This window comes from Monopterus albus, unplaced genomic scaffold, assembly GCF_001952655.1.
Source record: "Monopterus albus unplaced genomic scaffold, M_albus_1.0 scaffold376.1, whole genome shotgun sequence".
NCBI classification, from domain to species: Eukaryota; Metazoa; Chordata; class Actinopteri; order Synbranchiformes; family Synbranchidae; genus Monopterus; species Monopterus albus.
In genome coordinates, this window is record NW_018128256.1 from 144647 (window position 1) to 170963 (window position 26317).

Consider the following 26317-nt stretch of genomic DNA (forward strand, 5'->3'; position numbering starts at 1 on the left):
AGGAACCCTTTCCCAGCCGCTGATTGTGCGAGTCTCAGCAGAGCAAAGTGAAGGTTTGGAGCCAGTCCACTCTTCTAAAGGTGCAGAAGCTTCTAGGGCTGCAAATAATATTTACTGTGATGTAATAATAATTAATAATAATTACTATTATTGTAGCGGCACCGTTTTGTCAATTGTTCTTCCCAAGTTAAAGAAGAAGCTTTTAAATGCAATTTTTTAAGCCAATATGCACAAAAACTCCTTTAGGAGCCCAGAAAGTGGAAATGTAAACCGCAATCCTACAAATTGTGCAAATCCAATCTGTGCAAACTGTAACAGCCACATCTGTCATCGCACTAAGGCTCCACCTCTCTACTACTACCCAGTCACTTCACTGGGGTTGGAGCATGGGAACATCTATTAGCCAATGTCTGTCTTAGCTGAAGGATATTTCACCTTAGCTGTGCTGTCGCTCTGCTCTGCTCTCAGTCCAGGCCTTGTCCAAGGCTCCAGGGGGATATTGGACGCCAAGAATCTATATTAAAGTTCCTGCATTCATGTTAATTTGTGTCTTCACTGACTGAACTATAGTTTGAAGGTCAGTCTCAATCATTGTTAATTAATCTTAAACCTGCAATTTTTTTTATTTTGTTTTTATCATTCATCCAAAGCAATGTTTCTGGCTACCTGAGAAAATGCAGACTAAGTCCATCAATGACCGTCTTTTAGCTCTGGTTTGGATCTCTGTGTGAAATATGTGGCTGTTTGACGTTGAGCACAAAACGTGATAAAGAATAGCTCAGAGAAAAAAAAGGTGCTTAAGAAGAGCAACAAATAAAATGAGGGAACATTTTCCTTTTCTAAACCAGTTTAGAGATACAGAAGTTTATGTGTGGGTGTGTGTAGTTGACTGTCTTTTAGATTAAACAATGTTTTAAGCCGAGTTTTCAGGAACTATGGCATGCTACGGTGGAAATAAAACTGTTTGCAGAGCTACGTCAGTCTCAAGTCTATCCTCCCCAAGTGAAAACACAGCACTACAGACAGGGCAGTCAGCTGATAAGTGTGTGGGTGAATGTCGGGTTGTGTACGTGTGTTTACTCTGCGACTCAGCAGAACACCTGAGGGGTTATCTCTTCCAAATGGGAAGTCAGATACTTGGACAGACACTTGCAAACACAACACCCTACAGAAAACCAACAGGGGTAGGGACTGGCTTTAAACTGGTAGAGGGGGATTCTCTAAAAAGCAGCACCAGCTGTCCAAAAGGCCCAACTTCAGAGGCTGCAAAGCTATGCAATGTGCTGCGAATGCTAATATCACATCATACGAGTGCTGCTCCTCTTAGCTTTTAGAACCGTTCACATGCATGATGCTGCATCTGCATGGCCTATTTCCTGCTCAACATTTATTCATAAACTGCTTTTAGTGACTAATTTGAGAACAGCCTTCTACAAAGCTGAGATTTTCTAGCACCACAGAAGACTATCAGCATTTCAACACCTTCAGCAGCTGCCAAGAGTGAATGAAAGACTCAGTCAAAACAAAACAAGGAAAGCAAGGACAGACGGGCAGAGGCAGAAACAGGAGAGAAATGGAGGGAGAGATGCAGGACAGGGTGAGAGAGGGAGACACGCCTGTTACACACAAGGACTCCGGTCCGACAACCTTATCTGGCTGAGACTGGGTCAACATTTCACTCCAAGCCGCCTGTGTTCATTCATCCAGAGAGACACAGTGAGCACACTGCTGATCTCCAGCTTCTTTCAGATCCACAGTTTGGGCTTGAGGTTGAGATTAGCCTTCGATTAAATGAAAGTGTTCAGATAAGGGCCCGAGGCAGGAACTAGTGACGCGCATCAGAACACACTTAGTGGCAACAGCGCTTGTCCCAAACATATGCACGTAGCCGTAGTCACTCACACATGCACACGACACATCTGGCTTCCAACTAACTGCAGCGGTTAAGGTTAATAGCAAAAATATCTGAAAATCACAAGGCAAAGATATTTATAAAGATATAAGAGAGAAGAGAAATCTTCAAATTAAAGAAGCCAGGTAGTTAAAAGCTTATTTCTCAGTGTTACCACCTAAAGGGCACTGCATTTCTTTTTAATGTTCTGACAGGTTACACAGATATGCAGCTAACAGACAAACATCATCGAGTCCTAAAGCCTGGGTGGGGTGGCCAGAGGCGACAGCACTAACCACTGCACCGCTGTGCTGCCCTCTTACACATTGTATTTTCTTTCTTATGTCTGGATCCATAAGAATATCTTCAACAACTTAACTGAATTACTGACAAAGAAATAAGGACACATTCAACTTTGACCAAATGTACAGCAGCTTCAGAAAAGATTCACACCCCTACATGTTTTTTTTTTTTGCAAACTATGTCGTGTTGCACATCATGATGCTCTACTCCCAAAAAGCCATAATGACAAACAGAAAACGTGGTTTTACAAGTAAAGAGTCCAAATACCTTCTGAAGCTAGTTTGATCAAAACAAACAAATCTTAACAAAGTGTGTTTACATCATTGGTTCATGTATCAGTGACTGTCAGTGGACTGATGAGGATGATGAGGGTCCAATGAACAATGAAGATACGGGGATTGGACTAGGACCACAGATCGATTACTACACAGACAACTTAAAAATATCCATTTGTTCAGTTTGATTTTAAACTTTTAAGACAATTAAAATCATTACAATCAGGTTTAAAATTATTATTTGTCTTTTTCACTGTGTGCTTCCTTGTTTTCACTATCAGTGACCAAGACAACTGGTAAGTTTCTTTTCACTCGACCCTATAGTGCATTATAGTGCGGACTATATTAATACATATTTAAACTGTGTTTGCTTGCCATGCCTGCTTACATGTTTCTGTTTCCTTGATGTCTGCTGTTACCATTTCCTGCCAGCAAGTCATTAAAATTTCATCCCATCTAATAAGGTCATTTCGTAGGCCTGCTAAAAGGTTGCATCATGTTGTCTGAAGAGGCTGCTGAGTGCACACACAGCGCAGGTGGAATGTCAGGCTGTGCAGTATTAATGACCGTCTTTATTGTGATACATTCAGAACTGAACATATGCCTCAGAATTTACTGGCTCAAATACCGAACTGACCGAGAACATTTGAATATACAGCGAGCACAACCTAAAGAAATCTGTGCACACACACCGACGCTGTTGGATGGCATCACCGTGGTAACTGATGCCAAGCAGCGAGGGAGAGGAACTTGAGATGTAAGCAGGGAGTCGGGTCAGCGGAGCAGCAGGGGGGCCAACAGGCAATTGAGCCTGGGCTTCACCGCCACAGGGCTGCAGGCTGCACAGTCCCAGCACGGAGGCTGACGTGGTGCAAAAAATATTTTGCAACTGCTCAATGCTGTGTTTTTCCACTACTTGCATGGTTATTTGTGAATCAAATGGCATCTGAAAGCAATTATAACATCTTTATGTTGGATTTCCACTGAATGAACTAAAGGCTTTTATGCTTGGTGCCGTTTGGAGTTTCTTCAGTTACAGTGACTGTGTGTTTTCTGAAGTAAACTCTACCGGACACTCGATGAATGTCAGGAAAGCACTGCAGACAAATCTGCTCTTACATGCAAATGACTAAGAAATACTTCATCACAGCTGCACATCTCCCCTGTACATGGTGCAGACACCTCTTTACAAGAAGTGCGATTCAAACGTAGGAGTGTATTTTCACTGTTTTTCACAGCTTTAAGTACATAAAGCACCACTGGACCAAAGACAGCCCACCCAATATCACTCACTGTTCGTTGTAGCTGTGGATTTGTCATTTACTGTTAAATGTCAGATCTCCTTGAAGTGAAAGCCCCCTCACATAAACCCTGTAACAGGCACAATAAGGTAAACTATAAATAACATATAGGGTACATATAGGATCAGATTCTTGATGACTAATTTACACCCTTTTACTCCATTGTTTTCTATATTAACAGTATATTCAACACTCCTCTTACACAGACTAAATCCATTAATGAATTACCTCTACTTACAGTTAATGTCTGATGAGGTGACAATAAACCAAATCACTGACTACATCTGGACTGCATCAATCAGTGCGTTCACATTAGTTGCATTTTGAGCCATTTGTCACATCAGACGACATTTTCCACAATATTCAGCCTACGGCTACACTTTCCTGCCTCGTGGTTTACCAGTGTAGCTCTCTGTGCATACTTTGTAAAATATTAGCTTTGAAGCTGGTCAACACCAGATTCCAGACTAGTAAGTCATCAAGCAGCCGCATTAGCCAAAGCTCCGCAAAATGCCAAAACAACCCTTGAGTTTTATTCCCACGAAGGTTCTGTTATTCCTAAAATAGTACTCGACATCTGAGATCACTTCAATATGACCTAATATTAAAGTAATCATGATGCTGTTGAAAAATCCTTTTACTTGACCTCTTACTCAGGCTCAGAAGCAGAAAACCACTGTTCATTTACTATATCATTTAACTTTACCAAAGGCAAAACAAACATATATGAATATGCTGTTCAGTATTACTTTCAAATAATGAATCCTTGTGTACATCTGACCACCGAGAGACACTGAGGTTTGTCCATTGTAATAAGCCTCAGATTCAACTAAGTGTATTCTCAAAATCTCTTTGCCAAGCTTCAACCCAGCGTAGGTTTCAATTATCTGTCTGTGGACTGGTGTGTTTGGGGGAGGCAATGTTACCAAACCCTCCCAGGTCTCCAGCCGAGCCTACTATAATGAACCGCAGAGCTGTGTCTTGGCCAAAAGTCACACAGCGCCATGCACCTGAATATAGCAACTAAACTAAACAGCTAGTTGACAGCACCTGATGTGGTGTTGTGAATTAAGAGAAAGTTCTTCTGTTGGTCAAACACCCCCCACCTCAATATTACTCACTGGTAGTGAGACAAAAAGCACAGTGGCTTAAAATGAATTTGCCAACAAAGTTGAGTGAAATTTTAATTTCATTAATATATCGTACAGTTGGACACTGATGCTGCTACAGAGATGGGGAGATCAACACACTGTGCTGAGATACAGACACAGCAAGTGTGTGTGTGTGTGTGTGTGTGTGTGTCTGCTTTCTGTGACCTTGAGTCAAGATGAGTGAGAAAGGAAAAATACATCCCTACGGGGGATGGCGTCAGTGTGTGTGCACCCTCCAGAGAGAGAGTGTGCACGTGTGTGTGTATGTGGACATGAAGCAAAGAAAAAACTGAAATGGGGAACTGCTTTTAATATCACTAATCACATGCCTGTGGTTACAACTGATTTCAGAGAAAGACTCAAACCCACATCTCTGCAGAGTCACTGCCTGTAATATCCACTATAGTCAGACGTTTCTACACGCTTTCCCATTCAATTCTGAATACAGAAAACTGTAAAACATCGCGATTCCATTCAGTGTCATCCCTCCTGCACTTAATAGCAGTCTAACTCCAGCATGAAATTTAAAACTAACATGTCGTTGGTAATAACACAAAGGAGCCTGGCGGACTGACGATCTCCTAACGGAATGCATGCACACTGCAACCACTGCCATGTAAGACAATGAACTTCACCTGGACTATCAGAATAAGAGCATCAACAAAAATATATAAATCACCTATATACCACGTATGCTAGCAACAGGTAACATCTGGTAGAGTTTCTCTGCTGTGTTGCAGGTAGAATAAATCCATACATCACTGATCCCCGTATTTTATTGCCTGGACTACTCCACAAAAAGGTCAAAGGTCAGTCTCAGCTATAACCTCCTCAGCTAAACACAGCCTGAATGATCACTAGGGTGGAGTCCATGATGAAAGAAGTATTCTGTTTGCTTAAGTAAAAGTAACAATATCACAGTGCAAAAATACTGTGTTACAAGTAAAAGCCCTGCATTGTTACTTAAGTTTTAGCATAAAATATACTTTAAGTACTAAAAGTACTCATTATGCAGAACGGCACAGTTCACATTAGTGTACATCATATTATTGGACTATAATTACTGATATATTATTGTTTACATCATATTTAATGTTACAGTAATGTTAATGTTATACTGTATTAAACTATACTGCTGAGTAGCTTGTGAGTTTCCAGCCACACCAGGGATCAATAAAGTCTTATGATTATACTATATTTTGTTTAATTAATACAAGTCTGAAAACATGTCCATGCAAATTCTCAGTCATCCAGGTCATAGTGTGTTTATATTTATTGCTTATAAAATGACAAAACAGATTATTAGATCAATATAGTCCCCAATTCATTTTCAACTGAAGGATCAGTTGATTAATCAACTAATGATTGGAGCTATAGCCCACATCCAGCACAATCACTGCTAGATTAGGTCACCTGATAATGGGAAAGGTCTTGCTGCAAAAAAGAACACACATAAGAGAAGCACAGGTCATAAAACATGCCTCAAACAGGAGCACAGCATTCAATCAAAACCTCTGACAGTCCCTACAACACAAACACGCAGTGAACTTCATTCATATTTACTACACAGCTACTTTGTGGTGCAGTTAAGTTTGAGCCTATTTCATTAGCTGCGCTTATGAAAGTAGTTCAGCTTGTGAAACCCTCTTATTGTCCTTTGGACATTATGCCAGCAGCTCTGTTTAAAGAGGTTTTTCATAGTATTGGTTTGGACATTGTCAATCTTATTAATGGCTCTTTGGCTTCTGGGATTGTCCCAATGGCACTTAAACATGCAGCGGTTCAACCAATTCTTAAAAAACCCAATCTTGATAGTACTGTTTTATCGAACTTTAGACCAGTTTCTAAGCTACCATTTTTGTCTAAGATTTTAGAGAAAACGATTTTTATACAGTTACAGACTTTTTTAGAGAATAATGGCATATTTGAAAAGTTCCAGTCTGGTTTTAAGACACACCACAGTACCGAATCAGCGCTGTTGCGAGTATTTAACAATCTTGTGTTTACTGTGGATGAAGGTAATACTGCTATTCTGATTCTCCTAGATCTTTCGGCTGCTTTTGACACAGTAGACCATCTTATTTTGTTGTCCCGTCTGCAACACTCTGTAGGACTTCATGGTAATGTTCTTAAATGGTTTGAATCATATTTGTCTGATAGGAGTTTTGCTGTACATATTGATGAGTTCTCTTCTTCTGCTGTTCCTTTGAACTGTGGTGTGCCTCAGGGATCCATCTTGGGGCCAGTTCTCTTTTCTTTGTATTTACTTCCCCTTGGATCGATTTTTATGAAATATGGGTTGTCTTTTCATTGTTATGCGGATGATATTCAAATTTATTTGCCATTGAATGTCAATAAGAGCAACTCATTTCAGACCTTGAGGGATTGCCTGAGGGACATTAAGGCATGGTTATCACATAACTTCTTACATATTAATGAAAGTAAGACAGAATGTGTTGTAATTGGTAACTCTGGTGTCACTGGTTCTGATATTCCTAGTTTTTTGGCCTCCTACCTGAGGCCTCATGTGAGAAATCTTGGGGTAGTATTTGATGGTGCTCTTAAGCTGGACGAACAGATAAAGTCTGTAGTTAAAGCCAGTTTTTTTCAATTGAGACTTTTGGCTAAGGTTAAACACTTTCTTTCTTTTAGTGATTTTGAAAAGGCAATTCATGCCTTTATTAGCACTAAACTAGATTATTATAACGCACTGTATACTGGCATTTCTCAAGCCTTAATGTCCCGACTACAGTTGGTCCAGAATGCAGCAGCTCGTCTTTTAACTAATACGCGGCGCCATGAGCATATCACTCCAGTCCTTGCCTCTCTACATTGGCTTCCTGTTCGTTTTCGGATTGATTTTAAACTGTTGATGTTTGTGTATAAGGCTGTACATGGTCTCTGCCACGGGAGATTAGATCTGTCTGTTTTTAAATCACTTCTTAAAACGCATTTGTATTCACGGGCCTTCGACAAGTTTATTGATTGATGTATTTGTTTTGACCATGTATTTTTCTTGTTATTTTACTGTATAGATGTGTTTTATCTGGTCTTAGGTATTTTTATTATTATTATTATTTGTTTATGTTTTACTGGAAAGAACCTTGTAACGCAGGTTTAGAAAGGTGCTATATAAATAAACTTTGCTTGCTTGCTTAAGATCTCCATCACCCTGCACTTTCTGTACTTTCAGTAGAGCTTAAGAGACACCTTGGAGGACTAACTGTGACACCTGACTTCCTGTGCAACAACTAATTGCCTCCAATTTGCATGACGTTGTATAAGCTGTACAAACCTTTCTTGAACTCTTCAAGCATTGCGTCCAGCTTGGTGTCGTGGAAGACAAAGTGGACCGGGTGGTTGTAGAACTTGGTGATGGTCTTCAGGGTGGTGCAGTCGTCCGGGTCCACGAAGGCCAAGTCCTTGACGAACAGGATATCCACGATGTTGGACCTCTCGTCCTCGTACACAGGTATCCTCGTGTATCCGCTCTCCATGATCTCGGACATGGTGTTAAAATCCAACACGGTGTCGCTTTGGATCATGAAACAGTCGTTGAGCGGAGTCATGATATCCTCTACTGTTTTGGTCCTGAGCTCCAACGCGCCTTGGATCATGTTGAGCTCCTCTTTCACCAGGTCATTGTATGGCTCGGTGACTTTCAGCATCTCCACCAGCTTCTCCCGGTTGTACACAGTGCCGATCTCCTGGCCGAGGACGCAGTCGAGGAGCTTACTGATGGGCCACGACAGAGGAAAAGTTAAGAGCATGAAAAACTTGGTTAGCAGGATTGTGTTTGCACCGACTGCCAGACCGTGTCGAGAGCACAGCGCCTGGGGGACGATCTCGCCGAAAATAACAATCCCGATAGTGGAAGCTACTATAGCGCCAATCCCGGACCCGATGAGGTCGTCCAGGAGGATGGTGAGGGTGGTGTTGACGAGAACGTTGCCGAGGAGAAGCGAGCACAGCAGGTAGTTCCCCTTCCTGCGGATGGGCTCGATCTTCCGCGCGTACTTCTTCTCCTTGTCCGTGCCACAGCTCTCCACGATGCGGAGCTCCATCGGGTCCAGCGCCATCAGTCCCAGGTTGAGCCCGCTGAACATGCCGGACAGCACCAGCAACAAGGAGATGATGATCACTTGTAGCCAAATGGGCAGCAGAGACTTCTTCTCCTCCACCACCCGCAACCTGCCGTCTTTGTCGTCCAGCATGTACCACTTCTCCTCCTCCTCATCCTGGGTGTCGCGGACGCACAAGCCGAACACCTTCACCGCCTCGCTCTTGCGGAGCTGCTTAATCCTGAGGCTGAGCACTCCGGCGGTATTCTGGTTGCTTACCTCCATGGCTCCCTTCACTTCTATATCCCTCGTGTATTCGGGACAAGTCCTATTGAAGGGCACCATGATTGCACCGAAAGCATCATCCTCTTTATCACTAGAGTACAGTTCCTTGAACCTAATGAGCGCAGAGCTGTTTGGGAACAAGTGGAGCCCGTAGAACCTGAAGAGGATGTCGCTGCCCTCGGTCACCTGAATCACTCCTCTTTCGGTGGTCTCAGCCGGCTTGTCGCTCTTCTCAAGCCTCATGCCGAGTATCCGCGTCACGCTTCTCGACTCCGAAACCACCGCTTCCACATGATTGCCAGTAAAAACATAAGAAAATACAAATAAAGTTAGCGTGAACCCCCATCCACTCCAGTCTGTCGCCATGTTTATTTTTGCCCTATGCGAACGGGGGAACTGACGTCAACTACGCAGTTCCACGAGCTGATACCCAAAGATGTAGCCAATCAGCAGCGGAAACGTCACTCGCAAACATTGACCGTGCCCCCTCAATTTATTTTTTAAGGTCGACTGTTATTGTTTGCATTTAAGGTTGACCCAGCAACGAATGTTTTTACATTTTATAAAGTACTTTTCATTTTGACTGAATTTCAAGGCCAGGTCAATCTCCTAAGGAGTACCAGAGCCACTGACTGGACAAAAAACCTATTTGAATATGATAATGGTGGGTATTTTAAGACATTTTATACACTAGACTGGAAAGTGCTGCAGAGGGTGGTAAAATCAGCAGAGAAAATCATTATCTCCTCTCATCAATCACCAACATTCATCACAAACGCTGCTTAAGCAGAGACATAAGTATAACCAGAAACTCTTCTCACCAACACCACAATTTGTTCACTCTGCTGCCCTCTGGAAAAAAGATACAGTAGGTTCCAAGCCAGGACAACTCGTCTGTGAAACAGCTTCCCCCCCACAGGCCATTAGGCCTTTAAACTCCATCTAACTTGAACATTCCCTAAATTAAACTGGACTATGACAATATATTATGGACATGTGCAATGGGAAATAAAAGAGTTGTATACTGTATAATCTACCCTCATTTGGTTGAACTATTTATTCTTACTTTGTTGTTTTATCATGGACATATTGATAGTCTAATTTTATAGGTTTTTTTATACAAGTGAAGGAAACATAATTTCATCTTGCTGTGCACTATGTGTATGTTTGATGACAAGAGATTCTGATTTTGATTCTGAAACAGTTAATTATGAAAAAAGATAAATGTCAGACCTATTGACAAAGTAATTGTTGGTTGCAGCCTTATAGCTCTGCTATGATGGAATAGTTCTATCTTGCCCCAGGTTTTCTGTGTATTAATTACTTGACATAGAAAAAATAAGCAATCTGATAAACCAACTCATGGTTGCCCAGGTGAAAAAAACAACATAAATTCAAAGGCCTTACTGTTAATTCATTTTCATTAGAGTTCCTCTTCTAACATAAGATGGCAGATTAGGACACGCCAGTGGTAAATATTTCTGTTTGGACAATAGACTTTTACAATTAGACAATTTTACTGCATATTTAAAGTTCTCTTTAGTTTAAAACATTATTAATCCAAAATATTTAATTTTCTTTATACGAGTACAAAATAAAGAGAACAGATGAGGTCACATTGAAATTAGCACCATCATCAGCATCATATATCCACTGAAAAGTAGAATAAATGATTCCAACCCCACTATTTTGAGAGTAGTCTGAGAGCTGGGTTACAGAAAATGACAAAGGGAGATGAATGTTTTTTTTTTTTATTCTGAATGTTTTTTTATTCTGAATTAACTCCTTTCCTTTAGAAAAAAAGTGTATATGACTGTCTTTACTGATGACAGAGCTCCCTCTAATGTTCAAACTGCAGGTTCAGTTGTTTGGTGACCCTAAACTGCCTGTAGGGTTTGAGTGTAAGTGTTTGTCACCCTAATCTGAGGGTGTGAGAATTCAAATTTTGGACCCAAATGCAAAAGCACCAGACGGAAGTCAAAACTATTTATAATGCATTCTTTACTCAAACCTTCAAGGGAGTAACAAAAAATGTCCAGCCACAAACTGAAATCGCAAACTCAAAAGCTGGCCTAAGTACAGGAAGAGCATTTAAAAACTGAAGGGCAGTTCTTCCCTGTGACATCTCCTTTCTATGTCATATTCAGATGAGATTTACTCTACAAGACTGACTTTTTACAGAATGAAAGAATTAACATCTTAAATGTACAGTAGCTGCTCAGAGTGAAAATGAGACAGAATTTAAATAAATCACGTAAAACTCTGGTGACTTTTGACTCTAAATCGGAAACCTGATATTGGTGCTGTTACATTATAACTTTAAGTGAAAGTAATTAACAAAATCAAAGATAATTTGAACTTATTTCAGATTTGACAAACAATGTGACTTTGGCACCATGCTGGTAAATTAATTTTTGAAATAACATCCACAAAAAGGTTTATGAAACTTTAGTTATTAAACTTTTGAATTCTCTGTAATATCTTGATTTCCTCACTCGATGTGCAGAATCGGGTGAACCAGAACTCAGTTATACTATACAACAACAACAACAACAACTAGCCGTGACAGGAAAAAGAAAAGGTTTCTTTGAACAGTAAACAAAACTGCTGGTGGATATTTTTCATGAAGTTGTGTGGGTGAACCAAAATACCAATTTTAAGCACAACTAGCCACTTCTACCAAAGAGTTTTTTTCCACTTCCTCCTCATTTCTGTACACAAAACAATTTAAAAGTATAGCTGCAAGACAAACATCCTCTAAGAAACTTTATGAGAAGAGCTTATGGTTTTGTTTATAAAAGAGGACCAAAGTATTATCTGAAATCAAGGTTTAATAAGTACAAAGGTGAAAAACAGGTTCAAATAATCCAGCACCAGTAAAATGTAATAAAGGTTTATTGTTGCTCTAAGAAGCCTTTCCATCTCATATTAATTAGCTTACACAAGAAAGACTAAATGATCTGGTTTTACTCAGCTGCTAATTCTTCTTCATATAAATCAACAAAACATAATAGCTGCTATAAGCACACACTGATATGCTCATTTGGAACCCATCAGGGACGAGCCATGCATTTAAAAGTGCTGTAATACATTAAGACAGAGAGAAGACTAGAACATAATATCTGAACACTGATTTTTATAATTCACCTGCTGCACAGTTTAAGACAACACGAGATGATTTTATGTCTGTACAGAACACAACAGCAACAGTAAAGAAACAGTATACCAACAATAAACAGCTCTAACTTAAAGGAACAGTCTTACATCTTAGGAAATATGTTTGTTTGCAGAGCCAGATGCCACTCTCCTGTCTGCAAGGTAAAAATGAAGCTAGACCTTAGTATAAAGACTGAAAGCAGGGGAACTAGCATGGCTCTGTTCACAGAAACAGCATCCACCTATTCTTTTATCCCCAAAGTGCAAGCATGAAATGTTTTGGGTGGTACTGAGAGGTGAGTTGTTACCTTTGGACTAAGTCTTGCCAGCTGTTTCCTCCTGTTTCCTGCCTTTATGCTAAGCTAAGCTAACGGTCACTTGGCTATAGCTTCATGTTTATCTTATAGACAGAGTGGTACTGATCTCTTCACCTAACTCGCAACATAAAGCAAATAAATCCTTTTTCAACTGTTTAACCATCCCTTTGACAAGTCTACAGCTTTATCATGTGAAAACAGATTTGTCCAATTATCAATTAGATAAGAGATTCACTATTTGGTTGTCATAACATTGTAATAAAACTTAAGTGTCTTTCTGCTTTACAGTTTGACAACCTATGAGTGAAATAAACATTTCTAACAACCTTATATTCTGTAAAAAATTTTACACATATTTCCTAAAATATTGTATTTGTTCAAAAGTGCGGTATTTCATTTTGTCAGTTCTCCTGAATTCTAATGTCACTGAGCATAGATGTGAAAAATCATGAGTAAAATGATTAAAGGTTTTATGGAACACCACATACATCATATACTGACCTGTATATGATGCATCACTGTGTTGTCAAGGAGGAGAGGAGTTGGGGTTTAAACTGCTGAGTCACAACAACAACAAAATCCTGTTTTTACTTTTAAAACAGATTAAAATATTGTCAGTTAACTTTTGATCAACAATCCACTTAATGGACATTGTGAGAGGTCAAATGAATGAGAGGATTCCTGTCTTTTAGGTCAATGTCCAATCAGGTGCCATTTTCAGCTAAGTGCAGGTTCCAGTTAGAAAACAAGACCACAGCAGCTCAACATAAACCTTCAACCAAGAGAAGGTTTATGACTAGAAAAGTGTCTGCACATGCACAACTGTGTAACTCTGACACCCATAAGCATGTTTCTGTCTTAAACTAAATAAAAATTATGTCAGAGTTGCTGACTTACAGGACTCCATCAGATTTATGACTTTTCAAGTCATGAGGTCAAAGTGCATTTTTGCAGGGCCACTAATCCATGTTTCTGGCGTCTGCTCATGGTGGTGTTGAAGCGTATTGCTGGAGCAATTGAGAGTAGCAGGCGCTACACACAGTCTCTGGGAGAATGGAGGAAGGTAATGGCAGCTCGTTGGACACACAGCTATCACAGAACACCCCACTGCAGTTCTTACACTGTTTCTGGAGACAGAAATCAGGGTTACAATAAGACGTGACATCATTTGTAGCGATCTCTTTGCTTTCTGTGGCACTCAACCTCATACCCACTGGTTCCTACTGAAAATGGGATTGGCTCAAAGTGAATGTTCATCATAATGCAGAAACATGTCACCCAATGTAAGACACCAGCATTTGATTTGGCCTTTTTTTATTTTACACCTAAGATGTAAAGTAATGCAGCAGCCCCATTCACAGCTAAACCCAAATGAATGATGCAAGTCATACTGACATTTCTGAGAAGTTTGATTCAGTATTTTATATATTAATTGAACTTGAAATAATCTCATCTTCCAAAACCATCTGAAATCACATTACTGTTCAGTTTGTCTTAAGCCTATGTGAAAGTCCATTTATGTTGTGTTACATATAGGGTCATACCCAAGGTTTACATGAAGAGATGTTCAAACCACACCTTAAGTTTGCTTTTGATCAAATTCCTACAAAGCCATCAATGAACATTTTATTTGCCAAGAGACCAGAAGATCATTCAGAATGCTCCAGAATCAGTGTCTGTCCTTGTACCTTTGTCTTCATGAGAGAGTCGTCCTGTTCACACATCGTACAGAGGGAAGGCTGACTGGTCTCCACACATGGCTTGTGCTGCAGAGAATCACACAATAACATAGCATCAACTCTGTCATCTATAACTGGACATTAGCATGTGATACTTCAGCTGCTACTTCACTTTGTAATTGCTCAGCCACAACCTTGATGAAAACATTTTAACACTTGGATTCAAGTGAATTTAACTCCAGAATTTAATCTGGAGTAGAATCGATCTTAGACAGGATGATATCAAGGTAGAAGTAAACATGTCATCTGGTCCTCACCTGTTCGTCCTCAGATTGTGACAAGGATCTTAAAGGGGAGAGATGGAGGGGTTAATTAATAAAAATGAGAGAATGTTTTCCCATAATATGCATGCTTTTTAAAGCTGTAGAATCCAATCTCAGTACTTACGCGTTGGAGCTCAGACTGCTTTTATCCTCCTGTCCACTCTGCAGCTGCTCGCTCTCACTTTTGACTGATGGAGATTCTGGGAGATGCTGTTGTAAAAACACACTTCAGGACAAAGTAGACGGCTCTACTTGTAAGTTTGGACTGCATAAGCACAGTCTTACTTTTGGTTGGTTCTCCAGGTGTTGCCACTCCTTCTGAGGACCACTGGTTTGTCTGGATGCAGCAGTAAATTGATGCTTGTTCCTCCGTTCTCGCTCTTTTCTCAGCTCCTGCTCAAGATAAGACCTGAAATAACAAGATAAACCAAAAGGCAAAGCAGATTTACACATTTTCAACAAAAACACAGGACTGTTTAAAGGACACAGTTGAAGGTCAACAAATCCCATGAAAGGACCAAAGTCAATAATATTTTACTCTCGTTCAGTTCTTTCTGAATTTCCCACTGCCTCAGTTATGAGCCTACTTTAAAAACAGATCACAAGTATACAGTTTCATTTACTACAAGGCTCAGTAATTTACTAAAACAGCAGGGCACTGTAGTTTTTAGTAAACCTTACCCAAACAAGAGCAAATAGTGCATTCATTAGGGACTATATTTAGCTGCGCGGTACTACCCATTTGCTGCTCTAGTGAGTATTTGGGGTTAGCAGGACAGTCTAAGTGAGACCAAGTCAAAACAAATGACATTGTGTGTTCACTGTGATAAAGGAACATGTTGCGCGGTGCAGCTACTTTACATCAGGCTTTAGATATATTAGTAGGTTTGAGTCATTTTATGGGATGTGTTGACAATAAGAAAACTAAGGAATATCATCAGTCTAAAAACAAAAAGTACATTCTAAGTTTTGCCCATGCTTAGCTTCCCATCCCCTCAGACTTCACCTGTGCCTCCTCAGCTGCCCCACCTCCTGTTGCAGACTCTCGATTTTGTCTCCAAAGTCCTGTTTGAAGAGCCGGTTAGTCTCTAGGGCCAGATCCCTCTCTCTCCCAGCCTGTTTGCATCTGGTTTGAGGTGAGTGGGTTAACATAAACTTATGGCACAATGAAAACTTGATGAAAAGAAACACGGTTGGAAGGAAATGCCAAGTAAAACTCAAAATAAAAAAACAAAAAACAGATCAAACGCAATGAGGACGACAGTGAAACTTTAGCCAAAGAAGATGAAGCAGGCTGCTTGTTTATTGTTTTATTAGCCTAATGGTTACGACAGTTTACACCAATGTTATGGTCACATACAATTCAAAATTAATAAACTGATTTTGCCCTTTTCTCCTCCCTGCCCTGACACCTGAATCACCAAAATGACAAACTCCCTGGATATCAGACCCCAAAACATCAATTCAGCTTCACTGTTCTATTTTTCCTCCTTCTGTCAGTCCCTGTTGGTTTAAAAGCACAGTTTCTGGTAGTGGGTGAATTTTTGGAATAACATTACATCAAGACCACCAACTGCCAAATATCCAGGATCTTTCTGTTGGCACATAAATCATCTGTCCACAGCGGACCTTCAGACCAGCTACTCGTCTCGCAACAAAGCATTAATGGGCTGTTTGTAAAAACTGCCTCCCAAATCAAAGTGAACACATCTGTTAGAGAACACAAGGACGCTAAAGGATCAGTTCAGTCCACGCTATTCAAAGCTAATGCTGGAGAGCCACTGCAGGAGGTTGTGGGAAGATGGTTTTTATTTTTCAACAACAAAGGAGCATGGTACAGAAAAGAGAACATCCTAGTTTGGTTATTTCTATATTAGGTTGTATGTTTGTATTCAGATGTATGAAAGTGGGGAGCTACTGCTGCAGCTGGAGCAGCTTCCCTGCTGCTGAGTTCAGGTTTCTGGCCTGCTTCATCAAATGTTTCTCACTGATGCAGTGTTAAAAAAAACAAACAGGGAAAATAAATGATGGGAAAAAAAACAATGATAATGAAAGTGGAGGAGAAAAATGATAAACAGGACAGTAAGATTTGGTGACACCATTACAAACACATCTCCTAGAAATATTCAAAATACCAATTACGGCTGCAGGAGGTCATTCTCACCTGGTCTCCAGCTGTTTTACAGTCCCTGACATCTGGTTTATTTTCTCCTCCAGGCGAGCGATGACTTCATTCTTTTGTTTAGAACTGGCATCTGTGCTCTGAAGAAGATGAGCCATTTAGTGTCATTTCTTGTTTCAGTGATGTTTATTTGGATCAGTCTGATTTCAGGTTTAGCTACAATAACGAGACTGTGACAGTTACTAAGCGTCTCTGTATGTTAACTGAATGAAATGCTGTAACTAAGGTCTGCCAAAGGACGGAGCTCAACAAAAGCGGCCTATGAATCGGCAGCTGTAAACTTTCACATTGTCATGAAACGGTTAGCTTTTGACAAAACACTCTGGGTATGCAAACAGGTTTTTGACAAAAATCTTATCTGATAAAGCTGTAACATTCTGAGGAAAAGTCATCATGTATGAAAAATAAATCAACATTTATTTTTTGAAAAAGTTACATTTCAAGTGGTTAAACCCTCACACAGCAGAAAGGCTACCAGAGAGGGGTGTCACTTCAAAACTCTGACTGCGAAATCTTGGTTCTTTCAGAGAAGACCCTTAAAATGACACTGACCACAGAACACCCTGCCCCCATAAGTGCTAAACTCTTCCATCGCCACAGAATTATTACTGATTGGTGTCATGTGTTCATCATCTCTTCTCTTAACTATAATCCACAGTGTCTCAACAGCACAACACAATGTAAAATGCAAAAAAAAAAAGAGCAGATGATATTTGAATCTTACAGGGGTGACAATGTAACACGGACAAACCATCATTCCTGCACAGGTGCGGTGTCTCACCTGTGACTTGTAAATAAGCTGCTGGTTGATGGCACGGAGGTCTTCCAGCTGCTGTCGGAGCTCCACCAGAGCATCCTGCTTCTCACAGATGTCTTTCTCCAGCATCTTCATGGACATCTCCATCTCCTGCTTCATCCCAATCTGCACCTCCAGCTCCTTCTCCACATCCTGCACGGACATCAGCTTTAACTTCAGGTACGTACTTCTCATTCAGAAGACATTCAGATGTGTTTCGCATTAACAACAACGCAGACCTTGGTTATGTACTCACTGTATAAAAGCCTAAATATAGTATATTTTCACTTAGTGGCAAAAATAAACTCTGTATCATGGTTTTTCCAGAGACTTCAGCAAAACCGTGACACATCTGTGACAGTTTCCGTGATATTACAAAGATTTAAACTGTTACACAATTCGGTGTAACCATTAAGAGCCTAAAACACACCAATCGAAGCTGAGTTTCCTCTTTGAGCTGCTTGCGTGTTTCACCCAGTGCCTGTCCGTCTGCCGCCGAGTCGCTTCTTAAGGCCTGAAGAAAACAGTAACAACACAACAAAAAGCAAGATGCATTTTAGGACTGAATGACCAGTTGCATGTGGTATCGGGGAGAAGATGCCTGTTGTTTCTTGTCAGCAGTGGGAATGTTTTTCTTTATGGCCAACTACAAATGCTTCAGTTTCAATTAAAACATCCAGTATATTCAGCAGCACTTGGCAGATTGTTCAACTGTCTGCATAAATGAAGGAACATCATAACAACATGAAGCTGGCTTGTCATTCGGTAACAAATAACAACTTGCAAAAGCTTTCTGCACAGTTATGGTTTCCTAAAGTTTCACTGAGCTGGAAATATCTTTATTTATACATCTGATGGGAGCCAATAGTTAATATCTGATGACAGAAAGGCAAATGAATAAATGGCTGGCTAACACTGATCTAAAAACACTGGTTCAACAAGGAATTACAATTATCATCTGTCACACTACTGCACAAATGTTTCTGAATCCCCAGTGGGCGTCAACATACTGAACAATTCAGTATTTTTTGTGTAAAGGAGATAATATAATAACTTAATTATAAGAAACAAGTGAAATAATGAGAGTGATGATGTGCTCACCTTCCTGGACTCCAGCTGGTATGAGCTCTCCTCCTTTACTCTCTCCACATCTTCTTGTAAAGTGATAATCCTGTTATTTGCCACTGCAAGCTGTGGAGCAAAGTCAGCAGAACATTTGTGTGAACACCCGCAGCTGTGCAGAAGTAGAGGAGCTACCAGTGTGAGAGAACGACTCACCTCTTCTGTTAGCTTTGTGTTGGACTTCTCCAGAGCATCCACCTTGGCCTGGAGGTTATTTACTGATGCGCTATAAACAGCCGGAAAAAAGGAAACTGCTTCAGTCATCAGGCTCAACGAGCTGCTGAGCAAGGTGAAGAGTGAGGCGAGTCGGTCGCACTGACAAACCTTAAATGTCTGTTCAGCTCCTCCACGTAATTCTTCTGATCGAGTATTGCTGTGATCTGCCCGTCGCTGCAGGAGCAGAAGAGAAAGATGAATGAAACAACAGACAGAAGGACGAAGACACATCGTAGCATTAAAAAAAAAAAACTGTTAGCTTTTAGCCACACTAGTTGTTTACACTTGGCTGCAGCCGTCTGAAGATATTTTCATGATGAGGAAATTATTTAAGAAATATCAGAATCATTAAACATTAAAATTTATTCAATTTTTTTTGCTCAGCATCTTGCTGCACTAGGGTACATAGCCCCATTAAAACCTGGCTGTTAGATTTACACTGAAAGTAAGCCCCCAACAGATGGAAGCTGCAGATGGTGCTGCTGCAGCCGAAGAGCACCGGATCAGATTTCAAACACTTTTCCATATTTAACATTTTAACTGAACACAGCCTGTCTCATTCCAGTAGAGCTGCAACAGTTAGTCAATCCACAAAAAAATAAATCAGCAGCCACTTTTAATAATTTATTAAGCATTCAAGTAATTTTTCAAGCAAAAATGCCAAAACATCTGATGGTTTTGGACTTGAACAGAATAAGACACCACCTTAGATTCTGCAACAGGCCTTCGTCAGTGTGTACCAATGTAACTACTGTTTCCGCTTCATAAATATTTTTATTTTTTTTATTCATCTGTGCTCCACAAAACTCAGCAAAGCAAACAAAAAACTGATAAATTTAGCCTTGCAGTAAACATTACTCTACCATGTCTTCTACTTAACATCCAAACAATAATATATGGCCAAATCACACAGGACAAACATTAACTTGATGGCCAGTCTATAAATTAAACCACATCACCTACTAAGACAGAACTAAAAGCTGATGTAACACCTTAGAAAGCAATGACTATAAGCATAACAATAAAATACAATGGCCATACCAAACCCTCCTCTTGGCCCACACTATTGATGGGACTAACTACTGTTGAGACTTTCAAAGACTAAAATAGACTGAAATGCAAATGACTTTGGTTAAAGAGGAAGCAGCACTCACCCTTCTGCACTTTTACTACTGTGCCCGCCGTCTTTGAGGTACATCGAAAAATCTATCACCCCGACCTGCAGGAAATATTCAATAAGAAAGAGGAAGTCAATGACAGACACCACGCTGTAGCTCAAAGAGCGAAACTTTGCTGTTCACAAAAGACCCTTTCTTATGCGTGAGACAGTTTAGGATGTGCAGGGTGGTGTAATGTCCCATGTCTGCTTTAAATACTAAGAAGTTTTACCCTGGTTTAGACATAAATATTTTAGTAGTAACTGTAACCTCAGATTAACAAGAGGCTTGTTACTGGAGAGGCTTCACTTCACTGAACATGCAGTAACACTTGCTCAAAAGCTGATGACACACTGGCAACCTGCCAGTCCTCCCAGTCGTTCTGGGCTCATTTCCAGTGTAACAGCTAACAGAGCATGAAGCAGCAATTCCTCAGTAGTCTAAGACAGGCTGTTCACTGTCTATGGAATTTCTACAGGGGCAATGACGGGGACAGAAACAACAAGAATTTGATTGTAGAAAAAGACTAACGTAACAGGACAGCCTGATTTTAATGCTTACATAAATGCCCCTCGTTTACTTTGGTTTATCACTCCAAAAACACTTGAATGTCAAAATAACTGATGAAAGTGTTGAAACTCCTGTACACCCTTTCAACTACTGCTGCTGACATCTTTACTTATTTTCAGTTACTAGACACAAAAATGACCACCGCCACATTACGTTATATTCCAAATGCATGACTCTTTCTCTCTCCTCCAACCACTACTCAAACTTTAGGCCCACAGGACTTCGGTCTTTCTTGTGTCACTGCTGCTCTAAATGGTGGAAGTGAAAGCACAACAACCTGAGAGTCCAAGTCCTCTCCTTTCATACAGAGATTGGCATCGATGACGTTTAGTCCAACGAGCAGCCCAGCGATCACAGCTCCCTCCTCCTCCATCATGAGTGCATTCGGCTCATAGAATTCACTACAGAGAGGAGACCAGGATTTTGGTATGGTATTTATAAGCATGGGTCTTGTGCTAAAACCACTGGGGGATACAAACCCACCTGAGCAGGTCCTTTCTGTTGATGATGGTCTTCATGTAGTCAGAGAGTTTCTTCTGCATCAAGGCCAGTCGTAACCAGGCCCGCCCTCTTCCCAGAGGAGTCCTATAATCAACACAATACGTACAAAATGACTTCTTACAATATTTACTAAGCAACAGCAGCTTCCCAAAGCTCTCCAACCAACAGGACAAGTTAATCCCATAGCTTTTAAAGTAGACTGATCTTAAGCCATGACTGCCTGCCCTCTCTAAAGAACAGGTACGACAGACTTACTTGAGGCCAGGCAGGTCCTTGACACTGGCAGTGATCTCTCCTGCCTCAGGCGTCAGCTTCTCTACCAGTTCCAACGCCCCCCAGAAGGACTTGTTCTGACCCAGGAAGGTTTTCTTAGCTGACAGTTGAGAGACAGTATTTACAGTATTTATCATTTTATTTTGAGGACTCTGTGTGACTGAGTCATCATACTGGATATGAAACAGACAAAAACAAACCCACTGGCTTCAGCAGAAACAGAACATTTAACATCTAATTGTCATTTTTATCTCTTCGATGTGCATCTGGTTGGTCTAAATTGACTGTGAGTGGCCGGGTAACAAATATTCCTCATAGTTGCACCAACTGTGGATGTTACATGTACACTGAGATTGAACTGTATGCATGGTGTGCACGTATGAAGGTGCAATGTGCACTATACATACTCTTTAACCCATGTTTCAGACAGTGCTCCATCACAACAAAGAACTGCTGGAGAGGTGCATAGTCAGAGTCAAGTGTGCGTCCAAGATTGAGAGCAGACTCGATCAGGCCCTTGATGCTCAGCTTCGCCATGTTCATCAAGTTGAGCCTTTCGATTGCAACGGGATCTTTGGGATCTAAAAAGACAAAAAACAGAGAAAAGATCCTTCTCATAGTAATGACATCGATAGAGGTCTAACAGCTGGAGTGACTCAAGGGCTAAACTTAACATAATTCTAGCAAGTTCTGCATTTTGTTCAACACTACACAATCCACTTTTTTCCAGGAAGTATAAGGTTTTAACAGGGAAATGTAAGATGAAGCACAAGGCCTTTAGTAAAACAGTAAGGGAGAAAGGTTATGTTAAATCTACAAGTACAAAACTGACTTTATGCTTTTAATGCAGAACTAAAACAAGAAATAGATTTAAAAGACAACACGGCTGAACAAGGAAACATTGCTAAACTTAATAAAGATCCTCTATGTTCAATGCCTGTATGACCCATCCATGTGTGTATTCCTAATCCATTATTTATGCCAGCAGTTAACAGACCCTGAGAGGCTTTTAGTGGAGCAAAGCAGGGTTGTGCTGTCCTATGTCATTTACATTATTAACACATGTATACATTTGGGCTCTAGTTTGCATTTACATGGACTTCAGTACAGAACATGAAGATCTGACTTCCAACACAAAATGACAAGCAGAAGGTTATTAACACACACGTGTGTTATGTTATTGCTAAAACTGTGTAAATCTGCATCAGGGCTATTGTTTTAAATACTCAGATTTCAATAAGAGAGCTTTAGCAGCACCACCATTTACTCACCCAAGCAATTAAATACTGTGATAAAGTGGACAACTGGTTAGTTGAATCATGTACGAGACAAGTCTAATGGCACCTAATATAAATTACATGTGCAATGGTGATGATAAATAGAATACATGCTAAAAATTATTTTCCAAATGTACATAGCCAAGATATAATGTCAATGTTGGTTTATTTATTTCATTAATTTGCTGTAATGCCAACAACTAGCCTGCCTGACTAAAAGAAACTTAACATACTTTCTACATTTCTAAAAACTCTAATGACTGAAGATGAGATTTTCCTCTTCAATAGTAGACAGTTCACTTATAACAAGGAAGCATTCAAGAATTCCTCTGCTACACACAAAAAGAAGGAAACAACGTATCTGAAAAGTGAATTACAAAATTAATGCCACATATTACTTTGATTTGAGTAAAAAGCTTAACATTTAACCTTAAAGTTGTGCACCTGTGAAAGCTGGACATGTGGTAATGCTGCAATAAAAAGAAATCAGAAGTGAAAACTGAATACCGAGCATTCCTGATGATAACCTCATCATTAACTCAGAACATAAGAGACATTTTTGTCTTACAAATGTTTCTGTTAATGGTCAATGTCATTACATTTGACCATTAACCTTCTTCAGAGACGAAGGGCTGCAGTGTTGAATTTGCCACCTGCCTGCTTTGCACTGACAGAAGGCAGGGTAACAGAGGAGGGGGGGTCTTGTTGGTCAACAAATACTGTGCACCCCATCAAATCCAAAGCAATAATAGAAATAAAGTGAACACCGCTGATTTGCACATTTGATAAAGCAAAGTATGTGCTCAATGCCCAGATCTGATTTACGGTAACTACATTCTCATGACAAAACAACCTGTACTTCCTGGTTGTTTCGTTGCCAGCCCAGGATTATTTACAAACAGCGTCATCCTGCTGTGTAGCTCTCAGGAACATCACACCATCTCTCCTAAAAATCCATCATGACACAGCCCCATCTGGACACATGACCACGGTTCACCAGTTGAATCGTGTAGCATCTGGGGACCTTGTGAGACACCACGCCCTAACAGAGCTCACACAAATCTCCTGGGATGCTGAGCTAATCTGTCACGTTACCTTCATGGGCCGGCTCCGGGTCTGGGGTGAGGGAGATGTCGTTGAGCTCGCGAAGGCACAGCCACTCACCATCGACAGATACACGAAAGTTACAGAGATAAATGGTCTCGCGGGCGGCCTGGGTGATCTTGTCGGTGGTGGGAGTCGGGGTTTCGCTCTGAGGCGTCAGATCAGACATGATGACTCAGCAGATACGAGGCAAAACCAACACCACCGAGGGAAAAAGGCGTAGTGGCTTTTGTTCCACAAACCAGTGAACGCCACCCAAAAAATAAGAGGTCAGAGAGAAGAGATCAGAGAGAATGAAAAGAGTATCAAAACAAAAGGGAGAAAAGGCCAAGCAGCTTTCAGCAGGTGTTAGAACGGGTGCTGCTTTCCCTCCTCCTCCTCTTTAAGCCTGCATCCTCTTCTCCTCCTTGTTACAGCTCAGTGAAATACGCTGCTGTCTTGAGAAAGGCTGCCTGCCCTCCTCTCCTCCACCTCCTCTTCAGCCTCTTATTATCCCTTTTGAGCAGAATAGGAATTTAAAATTTAAGAGCACACCGTCCTGAAAATCACAGCCCTCCTCCATTCACTCTGATTGGACTGGCTGCGCACCGCAGTGTATGCACTGGGTGGGTGTCAACCAAGATGGCCGACAGTAGTGCTGGGTACAGCAACACACTATCACGTGAGCAGATGGTGCATGCGTAAAAAAAGAAGGGGGGTTGGGGGGGGTCCCTAGAGTACCCAGCCAATGCTAATGATGCAGCAGAGGACACATCAACAGGGTTATTTGGCAGTGCAATCACTGAGCTGGCTGCAGCAGCACAGCAAAGCTAGTAATAAGGCCAGAGGTCCTGGGTGCACATGGCTATTGTATTATTTTAATGTCCACTTAAGAAAACCAAGCGGTGCAATTCTTATAACACCAGAAAAGACAGACAAGCACCCACACTTCGACAGAGTTTCTAGAGGCCTAGTGCATGTTGACAAAATGAAAAGCCAGACTTGATATTGATGAGGAAATGATATTTAGCAGAGGACTTCCAGAGGACAATACACAGTGATAAAACAGAGAAGGCAGCAAACATCCATACTGGTGATGCCTCCACCTGAGAGTTCAGGCATTTTGCTCAAAACATGACAGAAATTATTAATTGATTAACAAAATAGTTGCAAATTAATTTTCTATTGATCTTCTATTTGAATAATCAACTAAATGCTGCAGCTCTTCAGGAAAGCCTCATTACTGACCTACTTATACATAAGTGTGTGATGACTTTATGGCTACAGTCAGTGCATATGTCCTCTTAAAACAGTGCAACGATCGTATGAATCCAATGTGAAATGAGTTTACCAAAGGGAAAACTGTAGGTGTAAGGGCAGAGACACACCAAGCTGAAGTGAAATAACTAGCTGCGACAAAGGCCGACCTCAGCGTAGGATTTATCTGGACCGGTCGAGTTGAAAAAGTGACACTTGAACACACTGCAGAGACTACAGCCAATGGCCGACTAGCACATGTGCCTGCTTGAGAGAAATAACTTCAGCTACCAGCAGTTCGTGCCATCTTAATTTGCCATTCAGAAAGGAAAAGAAGAGCTAAAATGCTGAAGTATAGGCTATAAACAAAACAAAGCTTCCCTGACAGACTAGTGGTTATGGTGCAGCACTCTCGCCACTGATGCCCGGGTTCGAGTCAGGGGTGTGTCAGGAAGAGCATCCGACGTAAAACGCGTTCCAAATGTCAACATGCGAATCGTCAGTGTGGTGACCCCTAACAGGGAAAAAGTGTTCATGAGCTATAAACAGAACACCTCTAGGTCATAACAGCTGCTGTTTATAGCTGCTGCTATTTGAGAATATGTGGGATAAGAAGTTGTAAATGATGCTGCAGTTCTCTGTCCCTGGTCTTTTGGTTGTTAAAGAAGAAAGGGTGTTATGGAGGCAAAAAGACAAGGACAACCCGCACTAAATGGGTGAAATACAGCAACAGATTGAAGAGGCTTTCCCTAACCTTTCTCTTCTGGTGCACTGATTCACTAAGCTCAACAGCCAATCAAAGCGGTCTCTCTATCACAAACAGGAGTGCCCCAGAGCAAATAATCAAGTCAGTCAAAAGAACGTGACACACAGGAAATCTACCACAGAGAAATGCTCATAAGGCAAATGGACCAAGCTTTTAATCCACATACTTTGTTGATGTTATTGTTAGGTATTTTTTAGTCAGATAGGTATTGGTTAGGTACTTGTTGTTTTAGAAAGGTCTTTAGTGTAGACAGGATGTCTAGCTCAGGCTGTTAAATGCTTACTCATTTCCACGAGTTACTCCAGGTTGTTTATGTTCCAGGATAACTAGATAGAAAGTTGCTACTGTATGATATGTTCAGCCGTAATCTTAATC

The 26317-nt window shown here is 40.8% G+C and overlaps 2 protein-coding genes across 6 annotated transcripts in view; both read right to left on the reverse strand.

The window, feature by feature from the left end:
* Window positions 1-10233, reverse strand: part of LOC109951322 (metal transporter CNNM4) — a 39690-nt gene extending 29457 nt beyond the window's left edge. Inside the window, exon 1 of one of the 2 annotated variants that reach the window (XM_020585769.1) lies at window positions 8217-10233. In XM_020585769.1, coding sequence (XP_020441425.1) covers window positions 8217-9633 — 1417 coding nt within the window. In that variant the 5' untranslated portion in view covers window positions 9634-10233. The remainder of the gene's footprint in view (window positions 1-8216) is intronic. The other variant, XM_020585771.1, reaches the window with a different exon arrangement.
* A 1911-nt stretch (window positions 10234-12144) lies between these two features.
* rufy3 (RUN and FYVE domain containing 3) overlaps window positions 12145-26317 on the reverse strand; it is a 15899-nt gene continuing 1726 nt past the window's right edge. Inside the window, exons 1-18 of one of the 4 annotated variants that reach the window (XM_020585773.1) lie at window positions 23932-24548; window positions 21967-22140; window positions 21542-21659; window positions 21269-21370; window positions 21063-21186; window positions 20213-20277; window positions 19167-19232; window positions 18999-19068; window positions 18822-18911; window positions 18151-18234; window positions 17706-17873; window positions 16907-17004; window positions 15749-15868; window positions 15028-15151; window positions 14867-14952; window positions 14737-14764; window positions 14429-14506; window positions 12145-13867 (exon numbers count right to left, since the gene is read on the reverse strand). In XM_020585773.1, the coding sequence (XP_020441429.1) occupies window positions 13724-13867; window positions 14429-14506; window positions 14737-14764; window positions 14867-14952; window positions 15028-15151; window positions 15749-15868; window positions 16907-17004; window positions 17706-17873; window positions 18151-18234; window positions 18822-18911; window positions 18999-19068; window positions 19167-19232; window positions 20213-20277; window positions 21063-21186; window positions 21269-21370; window positions 21542-21659; window positions 21967-22140; window positions 23932-24109 (1917 nt within the window). In that variant the 5' untranslated portion in view covers window positions 24110-24548 and the 3' untranslated portion in view covers window positions 12145-13723. Of the gene's footprint in view, window positions 13868-14428; window positions 14507-14736; window positions 14765-14866; window positions 14953-15027; window positions 15152-15748; window positions 15869-16037; window positions 16730-16906; window positions 17005-17705; window positions 17874-18150; window positions 18235-18821; window positions 18912-18998; window positions 19069-19166; window positions 19233-20212; window positions 20278-21062; window positions 21187-21268; window positions 21371-21541; window positions 21660-21966; window positions 22141-23931; window positions 24549-26317 lie in introns of those variants that run through there. The other 3 variants (XM_020585772.1, XM_020585775.1, XM_020585774.1) reach the window with 3 other exon arrangements.